The sequence below is a fragment of the Numida meleagris genome, chromosome 3 (assembly GCF_002078875.1).
Source record: "Numida meleagris isolate 19003 breed g44 Domestic line chromosome 3, NumMel1.0, whole genome shotgun sequence".
Lineage (NCBI taxonomy): Eukaryota > Metazoa > Chordata > Aves > Galliformes > Numididae > Numida > Numida meleagris.
The window spans coordinates 20227705-20246552 of NC_034411.1; the positions used below are offsets into that span (position 1 = coordinate 20227705).

At 34.8% G+C, this 18848-nt stretch overlaps 1 protein-coding gene across 1 annotated transcript in view; it reads left to right on the forward strand.

Moving 5' to 3' along the window:
- USH2A (usherin) overlaps positions 1-18848 on the forward strand; it is a 373387-nt gene that overhangs the window by 38984 nt on the left and 315555 nt on the right. The window contains exons 7-10 of the mRNA XM_021393255.1: positions 1564-1785; positions 3064-3157; positions 10248-10443; positions 11222-11352. Of these exons, the coding sequence (XP_021248930.1) occupies positions 1564-1785; positions 3064-3157; positions 10248-10443; positions 11222-11352 (643 nt within the window). The remainder of the gene's footprint in view (positions 1-1563; positions 1786-3063; positions 3158-10247; positions 10444-11221; positions 11353-18848) is intronic.

Below are 18848 nucleotides of genomic sequence, written 5' to 3' on the forward strand. Positions count from 1 at the left end.
TTAGACAGGAGTGTGTTTGTACCCTGGTGACCAGAACTTCTTGAGATGGCATAGAGAACAAGTGACCTTGGATTTGAAATCCCTGCTGTAGCTCAAAATCTCATAGTTTGGTGACCATGAGCTAGTGCCTAATGGACTTTTAGTTCTGTTGAGGAACTTCTCCTATATCTTGTACCACCTCTGTAAGTCAGAAGTTGTTCATTGTCCTTTATCTAACTATCAGAGGCTTTTGTGTCTTTGCTAATTCTGAAGGTAGGCTGATTCATGGTTTAATTTCTCTTCAGTTTAACTGTTTTTCTGAGAAGCTGCATGTAGAAAATCTAAGGTCTTGATAACTTATTCATGTAGATGATGCCAGCCTTACAGTTTTGCTGTTCCTTCTGGTACTTCCATACTGGGACTGTGTCATTCATCAACTATTTGTACAAGCCTTGACATTTCAATTACAGCTTTCTGTGTCATGGAAGAAAAGTGTAGCATGTAATTTTCTATGGAGGGATTGAGAGGAAGTATTTCCCCAAATGAACATACAAATATATTCCACTGAGATTTTTGTGAAGCATTGACCTGGATAGGGACACAGTAAATTCAAAGATCCTTCATAAAGATAGAAGAGTAGGGCTCAGCAGACCCAGTCTAACTATGAATCTCACCCTCAAAAGGCACAAAGTTGTACTGAAGTGAAGAAAATTACAGTTTTGAATGTTGTACGTCAGTGTCAGTGATATCTGTGGATGCCAATTTTTAATGTGTAGATGCGCAAAGAAGCAGACATTCTTACCTGTTGTGTGCACAAGTTCTACTTGTTGATAAGATCTGCCTAGTGAATACACCAACATGAGATATCATTCATACCAAACTCTGTAACCATGAGATCTATCTGTACTTGTTTCCTCAACCTTTGTTTGACTTCTGAGGAATGTCTTTCCTCTTCTTGGGCTTAAACATACAGTTTTACTCTCAACCCCACTGCATTCCACTAAGCTCTCTTTCACTGCACTCACTGGAAGATATATACTATATTTATAACTCTGCTCACTCACTGTAATGAAATTATATATTCCAGTGATTCTAAAATTCAATGTATAATATCTGTAGTTTTTCTTAATATGTTCAGCCAATAAATAATTAACAATATGGGCTTGTTAATTATATTAGTCATCAGAAGGAATTCCTTATGTAGTTCAAGCATAGTTCATATTTCTTAAAGACACTATTAAACTTTAAAAAAAAATAGTGCAGATGCCACTGTATCAGTGTTACACTTTATTCATATTTTGAAGTTGTTTTTTAGGTGATTCATTTTAATTAGAATCTTAGGGTCTAGAGAAGAGTGTGGAAATCTGGGGGAAACAGACATTTCAAGTATGTTTTCTTCCTCTTCCTTGAATTTTTGTAACTAGGAATTCCGTGGCATAAGAACTTTCCTCAGAATCCATTAAAAAAAAAAACAAAAACTACCATAACATGGAGACCTCTGAGAAAAAAGATACTGAGGGATGGAATCTGCAATATATGTGACATTTTGGTTTTCACTTGTCGTTCTGTCCTTTATTTAAACAGCTTTACTCCGTATTCTCATGGGAATCTAACTTTTAGTGTTCTTACTCCGGAACCAAATCACCGACCTGGTTACAATGATTTTTACAATACTCCATCTCTCCAAGAATTTGTAAAAGCTACACAAGTGAGGATTCATTTGCGTGGCCAATATCATACTCATGAGTCTTGGGTAAATTTTAGGCATAGATACTATGGAGTTAATGAAGTTACAGTCAGTGGAAGGTAGGTGTTACTGAAACTCTTCTTTCCACCCCACCTATCACTACCTCCCACTACTAAAGCTGTGCAAAGTATGTAATTACTTGCCTAAAATTTCTTGAAGTTGTTTTGCTTTTACACTTATGAATACGTAGACAATTTGGTCTGAAGCAGTACATCAAATTTGAGATGATTGGTGTGCTGTTTTTTTAAAGCATTTGCTCACATGTTATTTTAAAATTAATAATACTTATTACAAAATCTATCAAAAGCAATTCTTTCCTTGGAATTACCATTGCCTATAAGCAAAGGCTTAAGACTGAAGCCATGGCTTGTGCTTTAATTCAGTAGCTCTTCCAAGTTTCATTATAGATACCCAGACATGGCAATTTCAACAGTAGTAATACACAGCTCATTCTTTGTTTTAGCTTCAGTTCTCCATTAAAACAGGGCAGCTGTTAGTGAAAGTGTTATATTATCTGTGACTGACAACTTTATTGTATATGGTAAGTCTTCTGTCTTGTGAAAGGACTAATTATGCCCTGTACATAACATGCAAATTTGGCAATGAAATGTTTCCATGAAACACATGGTGCAGATTTTTGTTAATAAGTATTATTTCTGAAATTTTGAGAGAAAGCACCCTATCAAAGTTCACATTTACCGTAAACTTTTCTACACTGCTAATGTTTTGATTATTGATTTGTGTTTTGATAATTCTTTTACTAAAACAGCTACAGTCTTCTTGTTTATGTCATAGTAAAATTATTTCAGCAGTGATTTTAAAAGCATTACCATGCCTTCAGAAGATCTGCCCTTCAGATAAACTGTGATTGTTACTTTCTATGAAATAGTACTTTATAAAGGTTTTATTTTAATAAAAATTGGGCGTTTTAACTGAGATCAAGTAATCTACATTACTGTGCTTGATGTAGTTAAGATTCCTTAAAGTATAGCCTTATTGTAAGGATTAACACTGATGAAAAATTGATGTTTTATGAATGTATATTATATATTGAAATACAGTTTTCATTACCTATTTTTGTAAGATAAAACCGTCATGTTCTAGAGCTACTTCTGCTTTCCAAGAAAATAAGTTCCTGATACCTACAAATGTGTGCAATGAAGTCATTTTTTTGTAAGTTACTGCTCTTAAGAACATTCTCTTCTGTGTTTTTTGTTCATAATAATAGAGCCATACTGTTTTTAATAAAAACAAAATTATCTAAATGATAGTGATATATATCGTTGCTGAAGTGTTCCATGTGTTCAATTTTAATTTGCTACCTCTTGTTCTTTCAGGTGTAATTGTCATGGCCATGCTGATAACTGTGACACAGCTATGGAACCATACAGGTGTCTGTGCATCAAGGAAAGCTATACGGAAGGAAATAATGTTAGTCTCTTCCTTGTGTGTCTACTTCACCTCTGAACTCTGTCAAATCTGGTATTTTAGTCCTGGGAGTGTGTGTGTACATGTTTATGTATGTTAATGTTTCCCTAATTTTCATAGCCTGCTATAGCAGGCTTTATATTAAAAAAATAAACCACCCACACACACACGTTCAAAAGCCATTCCACCACAGTGCATTATATGAGCTTTCAGGAATTTGATTTGTTAGAGGAATATGTTAGTTTTAAACATTAGATACAAATCTGAATTTAAGATATAATCTGGTACTGATTATGGCTCTATCTAGTGTACCAACTAGCAGACGATCTGTAGAACAAAATTGTACTGAAGACTTCAGTCTGGTCCTAGTTCATTCCAGTTCAGCTGTTGGAGTGCAGAAGTTCATGTTCCAACTTTGTTTTGTTTGCTCTGTGATGCAACAGTGTGTGTTTATGCTAAAAATGCCTAATCCAAGGTAAAAGTGCTAACAAAGATCTACCTTTTGAGACTTATGTAGGTACATTTGAACATATGTAGATAGCAGTCTAAGTTCAACCAAGAATGCAGTATTTTAGCACAATTATTTTTCAGAATACGTCTAAGTTATGAAGAGTTTAAGCATTTTGGTTTTAATGTCTTTGTTGTTGTCTCAGCTGAAACCACTAATTTTTAATGCTCCATCTTTTCAGTCAGTAGCTGGTAAGGTTAAACATCATGTTGGAACTAGAATACAAAGGACGTATTAAAAAAAAAAAAAAGTAGATACAGTCTAGACATTACATTCTTGCTTTGCTGTTAATAACAGCATTTCTCAATTATAAGGGATTTTGTGAAGTAGTGTGTAGCTGGAACTTGTCAAGTTGGAAAATTTTAATTTCCCAACTAATTTTACAGCTCTTGGTTGGGGAGAGCCAGAATGAGTATCTTTAATATAAGACATTTACAGAAAAAAGAACTAAATGAAGAAGCTGAATATTTTTTTTTTCTCCTGAGATGAGAAACAAGCTTCATGAGGTTTTATTTCCTCTTTTTTTTCTAGTCAGGCCTATCAAAATCTGCAAATCATTTTTAACCTCTCCCTTCTCCCCATAGTTCCCAATTTCATACCCACATAATTCTTTATCAAAGCATATGTTTTTTTTATAATTTAAAGGCAGAACTCCCTTTTGGTATGTCAAATATCATAACATGGTGATGTAAATAACTAAACTAAGATCGTTTTTAATGAATTATGCAGGTTTTCAGTTCCTGGTATTGCTTTGCTGTGCAACAGCTATCCAGATGTATATGCCAGATAAATTCAACATAGTAATTTTAGCTGTATTAAGTGTAAATGTGACAAGGACATACTCTACCATATGTTAAGGGCTTGTCAAGGGATCTTAGATTTCTGGTCCAAGATACTCTAAAAAATAATCTTGTACCCCCTCAGTTCTGATGACTCACTTCTAACACAGGTTGAAAGTTAAAGGGTACTGCTCACAGTGCCATTTCTTCTCAAACACTTGTTGTGCCCCTGCTGCACCAGCCCCCCCCTCCATTTCCATTTTCCATTTGCATTCGGAAAATTCCTTCAGTTAAGCACAAATGCTTAACTGAGATTCAAAATAATTAAAAAAATTAAATCGAAATAATAAAGGGTCTGAGAAACACAGATATGTCTATGAAACAGTTTTATCAATTGTCAGTTATAGTCAAAAACCACGATGGATTTTGATTATCCTTACAGAAATCAAAACTTTTAAGTTGTTTGGAATTCATCTAAACCCCAATAAAATTCACAGTAGTGATATATTTGTAAATACAAATTCTATTTTATTGCTTAGTCTGTTTTGTCTTCAGTAGAATCTGACATCGTTATTGAAGAATGAGGAAAATAATTAAACAAAATCTTTGTTCTGTTCTGAATGAATACAATTCAAGCATTTAATTTGCAGTTACAGTACAAATACATCAAATAAAAAAAGTTACACTCACTGGAACAACCCGTTCACATCGACAGATAGTACCTATTAAGACAGATGCATCATTAAAATATATTTGGTTTGTTTTCACAAGGTACTATAAGTCTTGCAAGAGTACTTGGTGAACTTCCAGACCTCATTAAATATTTATAATTAATCCTTACAAAGTAACATTTCACAATGTGTGTTCTAATTAAAAGGACATTGTCAGTTTGAATTTTTCTTGACCCATGTAAAAACTTTATATTTCCATTTAATTCCCTTTTAGACTGTAGATCCTGTTTTGTACATTTCTTTTAAAAAAAACTAGAAATTCCCTAGTAAATTTTGAAAAGATCTTTCACATGATCCTAAGCACAATATCAAATACACTCAGATTCACACTTCTTAATCTCTCCCAACAACCACAGACTGCTTGGTTCTGTTATTTTTTTTCACTTGACCCGTTGCTGTTGCTATTCTTTAACACCCTCTTAATTTTGAAAGCCCGTTTCCAATAGGCATAAGTGTAGCAATGAATATAAGGTGACAGAAATAGCACTCATGACAGAAGTCCAGTATTCAGTGAGATTCATTTCTTTGAAGTAACTTGTTCTCATTTAATATCAATTTATTTATTTTTGAGGTTAAATAATTATCAATAATAAACTTGGTAGAAATACTAAAATGTATTGTGCTAACACAATTAGAGATATCAGTTGCCAATGCATCCAGTGCAGAACTTTTCAACTGATACGTGATTTTAAAGTTGGTACTGTCTTTGTCTTACTACAGTAATATCTCGTATATTAATTTCTTTATTTTTTATTAATGTGGAACATTGTGGCAAGGCCACAAACATCCAACTCACTAATTTTTTTAAAAAGTTTACAGTATAACTGTATTAAAACTAAACTATTGATTCACAGTTTGGTTTCAAAGCCACTAGATCTAATGACATCTGATTTTATCACAGAGCAGAGGAGTAAATGTCTGTTCACAAAATACTGTATGATTACCATATGAGATGCATTAAAGCTAGCAGTTATAGAAATACTCAATGATAATGGATGATTGCCAGGCAGAAAATGACCTGAGTGTGATGGTCAGCAGCCAGCTGAATCTGAGCCAGCAGCATGCCCAGGTGGACAAGAAGGCCAATGGCATGGTGGTCTATATCAGAAATAGTATGACTAGCAGGATGAGGGAAGTGTTTAGCACTGGTGAGACCACACCTTGATTTCAGTGTTCAGTTTTGAGTCTCTTGCTACAGTAAGAATATTGTATTATTGCAGTGTGTGTAGAGAAGAGCGATGAAGCTGGTGAAGGGACTAGTGGTGAAGTTTCTATCCCTAAAGGTAATCAAAGAGATGTGAACATGGTATTAAAGAACATAGTTTATTGATGGAACTTGTTATTATTAGGTTGTTCATTGGACTTTTTTCCATTCTAAGTGATTATATGATTCTGTAATGTCTACAGTATATTTCAGTTAAGTTGAAGCTTAGAAATTCATAAATACTATATAATTCTAAGTAACATATTTTCAAGCATACATAAAATTGAGTTTATTTTGTCAGATGGGAAGCTCCTAGACTATCACAAGTAACTCAACTTAGTCTACTGATTTGCCCCAGTATTTGATAGTGATGACAGAATAATGTAATAACTTGCCCCAACTTTGTACTTATAAGCATGCTACAGGCATATGTATCTTTAAAATAAAATAAAAAACAGAGCTAAATTCTTTTAATTCTTTAACCAAATAAGGACTTCTGTTATGATCATTCTCCTGCTGTAACAGCTACACCAAAAATTGATCGAGCCCCAGGTACTTCTTTATTTCCTCATAGGCATTATCTCTTTCCACACATCTACAGCCAACCCCCCCACTGTATGTGTTTTTCAGGTCTCAAGAGTAACTCATTTATTTTGCATTTAACCTAGGGAAATAAACTTTCTTTGAGTATATTTTCTTAATTCATGTATCATGCTTTTATTTTTGCGAAGTTAGATGTGAAAATCTTCCAAGGAAACCAAATATTACGTAATATACTTCAACATTATTAATAAAAACCAAGCATTCATATTGGCTGGCATTTCTCTTGAGAGGTCAGCCCCTCTGTTGCGCAAACTGGTGTCACCAGTTTGGAAAGAACTTCTTAAGGACAAAGAGAAAAAACATTCAGCTTCATTTAGTTTGTTCTGTAAATGCCTTCTGACTATTTTGGGAAATAGCTTGGCCTCATAGAAATGGAAACTGAAGCACAAAAAGTCTTTATCTTGGAAAAATTTATACACAAAAATTGATTTATAGACATGAATATATGCTCAAAAACTTTCTGTGATGTCATATGAAAAGTTTGAAAGAGCCCATGAAAACAACAAGGCAAACAAAATGTCAGCCTTTCTTTAAAACCTCAGACCCTCCTTTGAATTGATGATGCAGAACTTCAGATCTTCAGAGTTTTCAATGTAAATAATTAATAATATTAAACATCTACTGTCTGAAAACCAGATATGGCATTGTTGATGTATCAAATATGGGATAACTAAGCTCTTTTAAGTTGTTACATAATGTTGTATAAGAAGCAATCTAAATCTTAGTTAAAAGTCAACATGTTTAATCATATCAGGTGTTGGAGTTAATGATTCACAGTACCTGAGCATCTGTAAATATTAAGTATAATAAGTGGTCAGTGACCACTGGTAGAAGTAAGCAAGCTAGTAAAAAAATATCCTTTTTGGTAAGCTATTTTCTGTAATTTGTTTATAGAGATAGACCTGATCAGATTAAAATGAAAAGAAAGAAAAGAGGCTGATGATTGACTGGTGTTTTAGAAACAGCAAGCAGAAAGACACCTAGCCCAGTAGTCTTACATGCCTGGAAACTTTGAATAACTTTTGATGTGTCAGTGCAAGTTATGGGTTTGTCCATGAATCCATCCTTGGAAAACTGTTGTAATTTCACAGTTCAAAGATCCAGGCTTCTAAAACAAATTGTGTATGAGCATCACTGAAATAGTGAAAGGACTTGTTCCTGTCCCAGATACCTTGTGATTTGTTGCACCAGTGCTGATATGTTGAAGGAGCTGTGAAGTAGTTGTTACTTCATATATATTTTCATCTGAGGTTTTAAAGTTTTACTTAATAAGAGAGATGAGGTCATAGGCAGATAGTAACTGGCATTACGGCTGTCGTTGCTGCTTTTCAGGAGCTAGGAAGGCTATTCTAGTCTGAACATATTTTCCAGAGGCTGATCTACTGTGCAGGATATATGTATTTCATTTAATGTGAAAGAAAATTGAGAGACAACTGGGCTGATGCTTCAATGTTGTTGAGAGTAGCTGTGCTGTGTATCATAGTGCTGTGTATATTTGTTGAATTTATAGGGTTTTTACCATATTCTTTGTGAGTGCTGAAGTGATTGACCATCATCTTTTTCCCGTTACTATTTAAAAAGTCCCATGCAACAGCTTCCTAAGGGATAAATTAACCCTAGACTACCTAGTAAGTGTGGCTACATCACTCTGAAAATGAAATTTGCAGTTGAATATCCTGAACAAGTTAGAGCTTTAGTAAACCAGAATGCATGCCAAATTCATCAGATGTAAAACGTGTCTTCTTCCTCAATTTTTTTATTATTTACTGAAGTCCTTTAGGGCTGGATTCTATAAGAGAGTTACATGGAGTGGGTGCTTGATTTCAAAACAGCTTTGAATTTTAATTGTGGAGGATTTAAGTGTGAACTAATTTACTGAGCAGCCTGATTGTTAGAATTACTGTGTCTGTATGCATTTTGATTTTGCGGACTTTGGTGTGGCTTCATTCAACTTCATCAAAATAAGTATAGGTGAAAGAGGAGTTGAGTAGAAATATATCTTGTGCTGCTTGACAACATCTATACAAATGTCTGAGATTTCAGTTGTGTCCCATTATTGGAATTTGGCATTCTAAATGGTACCACTTATGTTCTTTGTCAGTCACGTTCTTTGCCAGTAACTTTACCACTGCAAAGAGGCTATAGTACCTTTTATCAGAATACTATTTGTCATACAGTGTTTTTTAAGCCCTCTTTAAATTAATTTAACTTAATTTGTAAAATATTTTGTATCCTTTTAAGGTACACAGAGTGTTGTGACATAACACTGTAAGATTTCATGTCTATTCTATCTTCCTTGATCACTTGGAGTCATTTAGAGAATTCTTTTTTTCTAATCAAACCTGGATTTTTGAGTTTAGAAGCAGTTTGATTTTTTGGGGGAAGAAAGCTGTGGTGGAAAACTTCTTGGCAATAACCTCCACCAGCTCCCTTGGCACCCTCGGGTGTATCCCATCTGGCCCCATATACTTGTGACAGTCCAGGTAGAGTCATAGGTCTCTTAACTGTTTCCACATGAGTTGTGGGGGATTTATTCTGCTCCACATCCCAGACTTCTTAAGTATTTTCACTGCTTGGAATTAAGATAATAAAGTGCCTGAATATCATTAGTTTTTTTCATCTAATGACTGTGGAAAGAGCTGAAGAAAACAAAGTGGTTTGACTGTTTGAAGTATGTACTTGGTTTTCCAGTATAGGATTGGTGTTATGTTTAAAATATAACTTGAGAGTTGGGAGATTTGAAGTTTTTTTAAAACTTGCTTGGAAATTTCATGAGATAAATGCACATAAATGCTGGCATTTCAGGTACTCTGCACACTGTGATCCACCATGAATTTGTCCATATGAGGACAAGCATTATATGAGGTCAAATGGTAATTGTTATTGTACTTTATAAAGGTACAGATGCTGTTTATAATGCACCCACATAGATGCATCTGGTGAATTTAATATTCTGTACCTCAAAAATAGTAAGGCAGCATTTTCTATCATTAGAGAACTAACCAAATCTAAATTTCAGGATGTTAGCTGACATTGAGAACCTGAATAATTATTTTTTTCCTTCTGTCTACCTTCCTTGATTTTAATTTGTTGTTAAAGTAATTTCAGAAGAATAAAGATAAGAATTTTATTTCCCTACATGGTTTTCCATTTCTTGTCATTCATGTTTTTTATGTGTAAATGGAGGAAAAGCAAATAGAGCAAAGTATGTGTATACGGAGTATAACAGTTCTAAGAATAAAGTAATAGTCTTTCTATTTTATTTCAGTGTGATCGTTGTTTGCCGTTGTACAATGACAAGCCTTTTCGTCCAGGTGACCAAGTTCATGCCTATAATTGCAAACCTTGTCAGTGTTACAGCCATGCAGTAAGCTGCCACTATGACTTAGCCATGGATCCTTTTCCTCAGGAATACTACAGAGGCAGCGGAGGAGTCTGCGATAGCTGCCAACACAACACAACTGGTAAGTCACAAGATTGAGAATTGACTTTTTGTTCTGTGGTCACTTTTTGGTTAAGTCATGTATCAGCTATAATTGGTGGGTACATTAAAAATAAATTGTACACATCTCTATTTTTAAAGTAAATCACTAGTTATAGTTGTGTCAGTACTTAAGCTATAGGAAAATACTTCTGAAATTTGTCCTAATCTCATAGAAAATCTACACAATGACATTCCAATTATTAGAATGTTTTGTTTCAAAGCCTTTTCATTACATGTTCTAGAGCATTTAAATCCAGAATATCAAGACTATTTAATCAACCAGTTTAACAGATAACAAATATGTTGTCGACTTTTGCTGTAGTGTCAGCTTCTTGCTTATTTTGTGTGCTTATTTTGTATTCCATCTAAGTAGTATATTTTAGAGTATTCTTTATTTTTAAAAATTGTCATTTATTTCTTTTTTTTTGGCTTTCCCTAGTAAAGGCACAAAAGAAAAGTTTCAGGTTTATCAGTATTTTTTCCAAAAAAATCTATAGGCATTTGCATGGCACAGCTTTTATATAAGTGTGGTATTATATAACAGATGGAAGTTTAATGGAGTAAAACATAGTTTGTAACAGGTTCATTGTTTCATATGCTCTGGATCACTAAATTGGCAGGTAGAGATGAAAGGTGCATTAAAATGGACGTCCTGAAAATTATAGAATTCTCTCAAAGGAATAGAGTCTTTAATTTTGAATTATACAGCTAATTTTAATGAATTGGAAGCCATAATGCATAACCTTTCCTTCATGCAGGAAGAAACTGTGAGCTGTGCAAGGATTTCCATTACAGACAAGCAGGTGCAGATCTTTCAGCCATTGATGTTTGCAAACCCTGTGACTGTTATGCAACAGGCACCAAAAATGAAAGCCTCCTGTGTGACAATGTAAGTAGCTTAAATACAGAATAATGTCAAAATATCTTAAATTAGCAAAGTAGGTAATAGCAAGATTTTACAAAGTGTATTTAGATGGTAACTAATTTATAAAACTTGTCCATCCTCTTCAAAACAAGAATTGACATAAATAAGAGGGTGAAAGCCAAGAAAACCCAGTAAGCAATGTGAGACATACAGTCGCAGAGTTCTACATCTGGATCAGCAACAGATGTTAAAAAAGCTTGACTGAAAATAGGAACTGGGAAATACAGTGTGAAAAATGGGGTACACTGTTGCTCAATAAGGCATCAGGTAACTGCTGCATTAGCTGCAGTGCAGGGAGAAATGATTAAAAGGCATTAAAGAATAGATTAATAAGGCTGGGGACTGAAGGCTGAAATGAACTACATGAAATAGGAAGGCATCATTTAAGGAAGTGTTTCCAAATTCCATCTGTGGAAGATGGCATCATGAGGAATAAGAACCCTACTTGTGAAAATTGTCACAGCACAATGCTGATTTTCAAGGAAATATTCAAAAATTGGGGTAGAATGCACTTTTACGGCAAAATTTACCATTTTCTGCAGTTCATCGAGGTTTTTGTCCGTAAAGTGGTAGTTATGCTATGTTCTGAGGTACAGAGTTTCAAAATTGATCCAAAGAATCATAAAATAAGCTATCTATTTCTGATATAATGATTATTCATCAAATGTGGATAGTATTATTAATATAGGCAATTTAGAGGATTTGTGAAAGAACTTTCTGTAATGCTCCCATCTCAGTTCTTTGGTCTGATCTTGAAAACTCTCTCTCTGTTCTGTTCACCTATTTCATTCTGCATTGGTAGGAAATATGTGTGGGTGTGTAGCATTTCTCACTTGTATAAGTTCTCAGTTCTCATACACCTGTATACTCTGTTAATTTACAAATGACTTCACACACTAATCTGTATGTTAAAGTGTAGACTAACATAGTAACAAACTGTAAAGTTATAATGTTGATAGTAATGAGAAGGATTTTAGAAGTGTGGTATTGCAGCACATCCATGAGCAGTGCAGGGCTCTTCTTGCAGAGAAAGATCATCCCTTGAAGCTGGTGGGTACAAGAGAGAATTGCTACAGCCTGTTAAAATTTGTCCACTTCTGTTCTGGTTATTAGCATCTAATCAGTGCAGAAAAGATTCACACTGGTTGCATCCTCATTGTGAACTTTTGGCACAAAATATTTCAAGCCATCAGAAAGTCCAAGTGAATTATTTGAGGTGCCTAAGTTTTATGAGATCAAAAGAAGAATTGGCTGCCTTCTCCCATTCTCCCTAACTATTCACACGAGGAAATTCTGCCAGAATACTGCTGATGTGATCATTCTTGCTCTGTATAGAGAGCCGGAGATTAATTTCTTCTGGCCTTTACGCCACAATTCTTCGCTCATTTTCCTGCACTGTTTTTTACCCAGACTGCTCTACAAATGCTTACATATTCAATCAGGCACAGTAATCTGTAGTCCTTCCATGATTCTGTTATAATATGCCATATATAATGGCATGAAAAAACATTCTTTTCCAGGGCATTTGTTTCTGGACAGAGCTGAAAGTGCTGCTATTACTTAGTTTTTGGAAATACCATTCTGGACTCAGTGAATTTAGGCATCTTTCTTCACTCAACCTTTAGTGTTTTTTGTTTGTTTTTCTGTTTTTTAATTTACTCATAGCATGCTTAAAAATATGTATCATATATTTACTGTTGCAAATAAGCTGTACTTTACTGCAGAGGATATTGGTCAGAGTTGCAAATGCTTAATTGCCTCGTTTCAGTGTGATGGCTGTATTGTCTCATGGTGCCAGAAAACCTATTTTAAAGCATGAAGATGAACTAAATGATAGTTATTGCTTTCCCTGAAGAGTCAAATGGCAACATAGGTTCTAGTGCAAATCAAGTCTGCAGATTGAGACTTGAGATTGAGACTTGAGAAGACTTCAGATTTTCTATATACTCCCTAAATATTGCTATTTTGAATTTCTTTATACATGTCCCTCAATTTTGACTGCATTTTATTTTAACATAGTGGATAATCTAGATATACTTGTGTATGTATACACATTTTAAACCAAGGTAGATTTTTGGATAGTTTTTTCAGAGATGAAAATTTCTTTGTTCCAAAATTAGAAGGAGCATTCCCATGTTCTCATTTTTCCACCTACATGTTTTTCAACCAATTTATTGTTATTGGAAATAAACTGAAATGTATGTTAGAGAGAACATCAGGCAAAGCAGCTGTTAAGGGCATTTAGTCAATAGATACACTGAATAGAAAAGGATGCAAATGTAAACTGCTACTAGGGTCAGTGAACATCTTGTGTGCATACTAGCTAGCTGATGGAGACCATAAGTGTCATGGTTTTGTGATTTTCGGTTATTGGTATTCCACATCATAACATCATGTAGTGGACATACCTAGTCCTCAGAAGAGAAGGACTACTACAGTCCCCACGGTACTTTGCTCCTCTGTTACCATTTCCAGCCGGAGGGAAAAGATAGAAGCTCGCAGTATAAAAACTTGCAGATCACGAGACCTCGGTCCTTTTTCCGCCGTCTCTCGTCTTGGCAGCACCTCGCTCTCCAGCCGTCTTAATCGTCGGTAGTAGAGTAAGGCCTACCTTGATTTTTGGGACATTCTCTCTCTCTGTATTGGATTTATCAGCTTAAATTGTAATTATATTGTATTATAGTGTGTTGTTTTGCATTCCGATATTTTATTTAGTAAATTAGTTTGTTTCTCCTCAGATTGTTGCCGCTGTTCTTTGCTCTCAGGGCCATCTCCCTACCCTTTTCCCCTTTCCCCTTTTCCCGGGACGTGGGCCCTTGGGTCCCCCGTCCCCTTTGTCACGGAAATCGGGCCTAACACCCGTAAACCGTTGACAATAAGGAATTAAGATATAAAACATTATGTATTCTGAATCTTGGATTTGCCTTTATGGAAGGGCTTCAATCTTATTGATTTAAAAAAGAAAACCTGAAGAAGGAGCCTTTTGTGTCCAAAAAAAAAAAAAAAAAAAATTCCATGGCTTCATTTCTGCATGGTTTTATGCCATGGAAAGGCTGTTTTTCTGTGATACTTTGTAAAATTGTTTGGGGGACTTGGTCCCTTCCACCGTCTGGACTGTTGTGGGAAGAGAAGAAACACTTCATTTTACATTTTGAGCAATTGTAGTAGAAATCTACTGACTTTTTGAAAGTCATCTTAAGTGATGACAAGATGAAAGAGTAGGGTAGTAAAAAGGAACTTCATTATTGCTACTTTTTCAATTTTCAGTTCTCAAAGGTGACATACTGAGAATACTCACAGGTATTTGGTGGTCAGACTATTAACCTATCTTGTGTGAGTCAGTACACATTACAGTTTCCATTTCTTAAAATGAAGAAAATGAAAAGAAAATAAAAAAAAATTCTCAACCCCCTTTTTCCCCTACTCCAGCTTCTTGGGATTGCGGACTGCTGTTGTGTGCTGGCATCCTTGCCAGATTTGTGTCAGGTTAGAAGGTAGTGAGAAGTGTATGAACAGAATTTATATCAAGAAATCAGTACATTGAGATAATACAAATTAATTGCAAAGCCAGTAATGGCAGGATGAACAAAGAGAATGCAGTGCTGGACCTAAAGGTACTCAGGGGCCTCCAAATGTGAGCATTAGGGCATTTCCTGCTGATCAAGGAAACATGCGCCTCTACTGTCAAGGGTAAATAATTGAAATGAATGTGTTCATGTCTATGGGACCTGATATAGTAATAGGACAAGGAGTAGTTGTTTTACACTAAAAAGTGCATGGATTTAGATTACATATTAGTAGGAAATTAACTATGAGAGTGGTGAAGCACGGTAACAGATGTCCCAGAGAGGCTGTGGATACTGCATCCTTGGGTGTGTTCAAGGCTAGGCTGGATGGGGCTTTAGGCAACCTGATCTAATGGGAAGGGGATTGGAACTAGAGGATCTTTGAGGTTCCTTCAAACCCAAGCTATTCTGTAATTCTATGAAATAGCAATTCTACCAATCTCAAAAAGGATTGTTTTTTTTTTTACATGCTTTGGCTTCAAAACAAGAAGTTTCACTTCAGTTAAATAAACTTTTCAAGTGCCAAGTTTTGTTTTTTATTTAGTAAAGTCAAACCACATCTCATGTTTTTTTCTCCAGAATTGGAAAGATTTTCTTTTTATGTATCTGGCAGTATGTTTCCTCTGTTACAGACAACTAAGAAAAGTTTTTTGAAATTAGTTGGATCAGCTATTTTTTCAGTAATTTCAATGTTACCAATTATGAATACATAATGGACAACAAATTTTAAGTAGTCAGAAAATATATTTCTGATTCCATGATATGTACATATGGAATATCTGCTAGATGAGTGCTCTGGAAAATTTTTTTGTTGTACTGTAAGCGATAATTGAGACAACTATATGCAATATATCACCCATTATCTGTTTAACCATATCACTTCAGTCCTTATATCAGTTTAGTAACTGGACGTTGAGAGGATTCTTGGATGAGCTTTTCTTTGGTTTTTGTGATTCTAGATGTGATGAGTTAGATTAGAATATGTCCCAGTTAAGGAATTCTATGACTATAGACTAAAGCAGTATGAACTATTAGGTGTATGTAAAAGTCAGAAATCTCAAGTGGCCTGCTTCCTGATTAAGGGCAATGATGTTATAACTGTGATTTGTGCAGAAGGAAATTGCTTGCATACTTTTTATAACTATTTACATTCAAGGGTATGGGAGTAATGTGTATTTCATTCATAAATTATAAATAACACAAGGGATTATATGCTACCTCAGCATCAGTGATTTTCCTGTATCAAATAACAATTGTAATTATGAGGTCCCAAGATACACCACCACTTTGTAGTAATGTTTTGCTGGACTCATTTTCATAGTGAACAATCTAGACAGACTATATTTTATAAGTGCTTTAGTACCAAGATGGCTGTGTTAATAGACAAGTTGTTTCCATCTTTTTACTCCGAGGGTCAGATACAGACCTGTCAGGCATAAGCAACAAGAGAACAGGTTGCTTTCTGCTCTTATGTAAGCAGTGTGGTAAAAATCTATTCATTTAAATGACCAATAGCATTTGAATTGGTGGAGGGTTTGTGGAGTGGGGCAAGTTCAGTCGTATTTCGAGTGCACAGTCAGTGAGATCCTGATTAACAAAATCTTTAAATATTAATTGTTAGCAGTATTATCAATGATATCGTTGTTTCTAGAGCAAGCTGATTTTACAGGTATTACCAAAATTAAATATAATTTAAAACAAAACAGCTTTGCTTCATAAGTCACTTCAGCACTTATGTGGTTATAGAAATGGTTTGTTCTACCTGTTTTGATGTAGATTTCTGTACTATATAACCCGCAGCACACCTGTTTCTGTACCATTATAAACATTTGCAATTCATACATTTTTGTAACATTATCTATTGCCAAGTGCTTCTGGATTGTTTTAGTGCTTCTGTCTTTAAAGAGAAAATCACGATTTGTTTCTTTATTTCCCAATTTTTAAGCCTCATTTTTCAATAACTAAGCCAAGTAATTAGGTTTGTTCCATAAATTCATGCAGTAAGCAACTGATTTTCATATGAACTTGAGAGTGCACTTCTGTCTTAATTTTACTTTTCTCTTTTAGGTAAAACTCCAGTTCTCTAAATGTACTTCCTGAGCTTCCTTATTACATTTATTACTTTTTACAGTACTTTTTCTAGTTTTTCTGTCATATCTTTCAAATATTTGAGCTGAAATGTTAACTTCTCATTTCTTAAATATGAGATTTCTTTATAGTAAATGCCAGAAGGACACTTTTTTTCTGGCATGGTGTAGTACTGTTCATAATTAATTTGTGGAGGTCCAGTATCACAGATTATTTTCTGCATTATTGTGTCTTCAGTAACTGCATTTGCTTCACTTTTGTTGTCCCCTTGCTATTTGTTGAATTTTGAAACTCTACATTTACTTCACCTTTACTGATTTTAAAATACGTCCGCAAAATATAAAACTGATTTTGAAAATGAACCTGTTGAGGGTGATCCTAGCACAGGAGTGCCCACTCCAACCAGAGCACAATCCCACAGCATCTAAACATGGAGCTCCTGAGCAATAAACAGGCGGTATGATGGGAGACTCCACATGAGGCTGCTCAGGGCCATTAAGGTTGGTTGGTGCAGGGCGTAAAAGGGATGGCCAGGAATCCTGATTTGGGGGTGATCTATGAGACGTATTCTCCATTCTGTCATCAGAGTCTGCTACTGAAAACATCGAAGAGCTTAGCACCTAGTACAGAGAATTACAGAACCCTGCAAAGCATCCCAGTATTACAAGTATTTCTTAAAACCATTTTTTTCCTCCATCTCCTATCTGAAATATATTTCTCTTTTTTACTCTAAAATTCCACTTAGCTATTTGAAACACATGCAGTAGGATAAAATCCGTGTAATGTAGGATGCATTAGAGTGGCATGTTTTCCCTACCTGATATTCATATCTACTTATAATGCCATACTTACTAGAGAGGGCAAAGTTAGATTGAAATTATGAAATTGTATTAGTTATTTTGTTTTTTGAAAGCTGAACTTCAACAGCTATCTCAAATTATTATTTACATATTTAACTTTTTTTTGTCTTGGCTGTAGGTTGTCTGTTTTTCTGCTTGACTTCTTTTTCTGAAGACTTAGAATTCGGTATTAAGGAAGAATGCCAATGGATTTTTTTTTTACTTATCTTTTAATGTGGTACATAGAAACCTATCTTCAGATCTATTAAGAAGCAATTTGATAAGCCTTTTGTTTCCGAATGAAAACTTTTGAGTCCTGCACTCCCTCTTAGCCACCATGAAAGTCTTTCACTCTTTTCAAAAGCAGGAAACTAGTTGCCACTTTTACTGGTTACAGATGGGAAACTTTTTTGTGTGTGGCAGAGAGGAAACTTTTACTGGGAGATCTCTGAAGGGTATTATCTTGTTCCTGGCAAAAATTTGAAGTGTGTTCCTTGGTCAGCCAGCTATTTCTCCTTCATACTGAAGAATTACATTTATTCTTTTGGCATCCTTTTTTTTTACCTAGTTAAGGGAAATCTTGGGGCATGCATTTTCTGCATCTGAATGTGATGAAAGTTACTACTACTTGTATTCCATAAAAGTTTGACACTTTAAAATGTGCTGAAAATACTGGTGCTTTTTTGCTACTCTTAGCACTCTGTAATCTGTATATTTCACTTGTTGCGTCAGGAAATGGCCGCTATCTGGTTACTTTTAGACTTCAGTTTATGTGGCTATAAGAACAGAAATGAGATGTTGATATAGCACATTATGCTCTCTACTGTTTATCAGTAATTTCTGTAAACAATTTATGGTTTTGGGACTACCTGAGACAGGAGTCTCATCTGAGTTGTCACATTTGATCTTCTGCTATGGAGTTCATCTAACTCATTTCTAAATACAATTCAAACAGGGTATTTTCCAA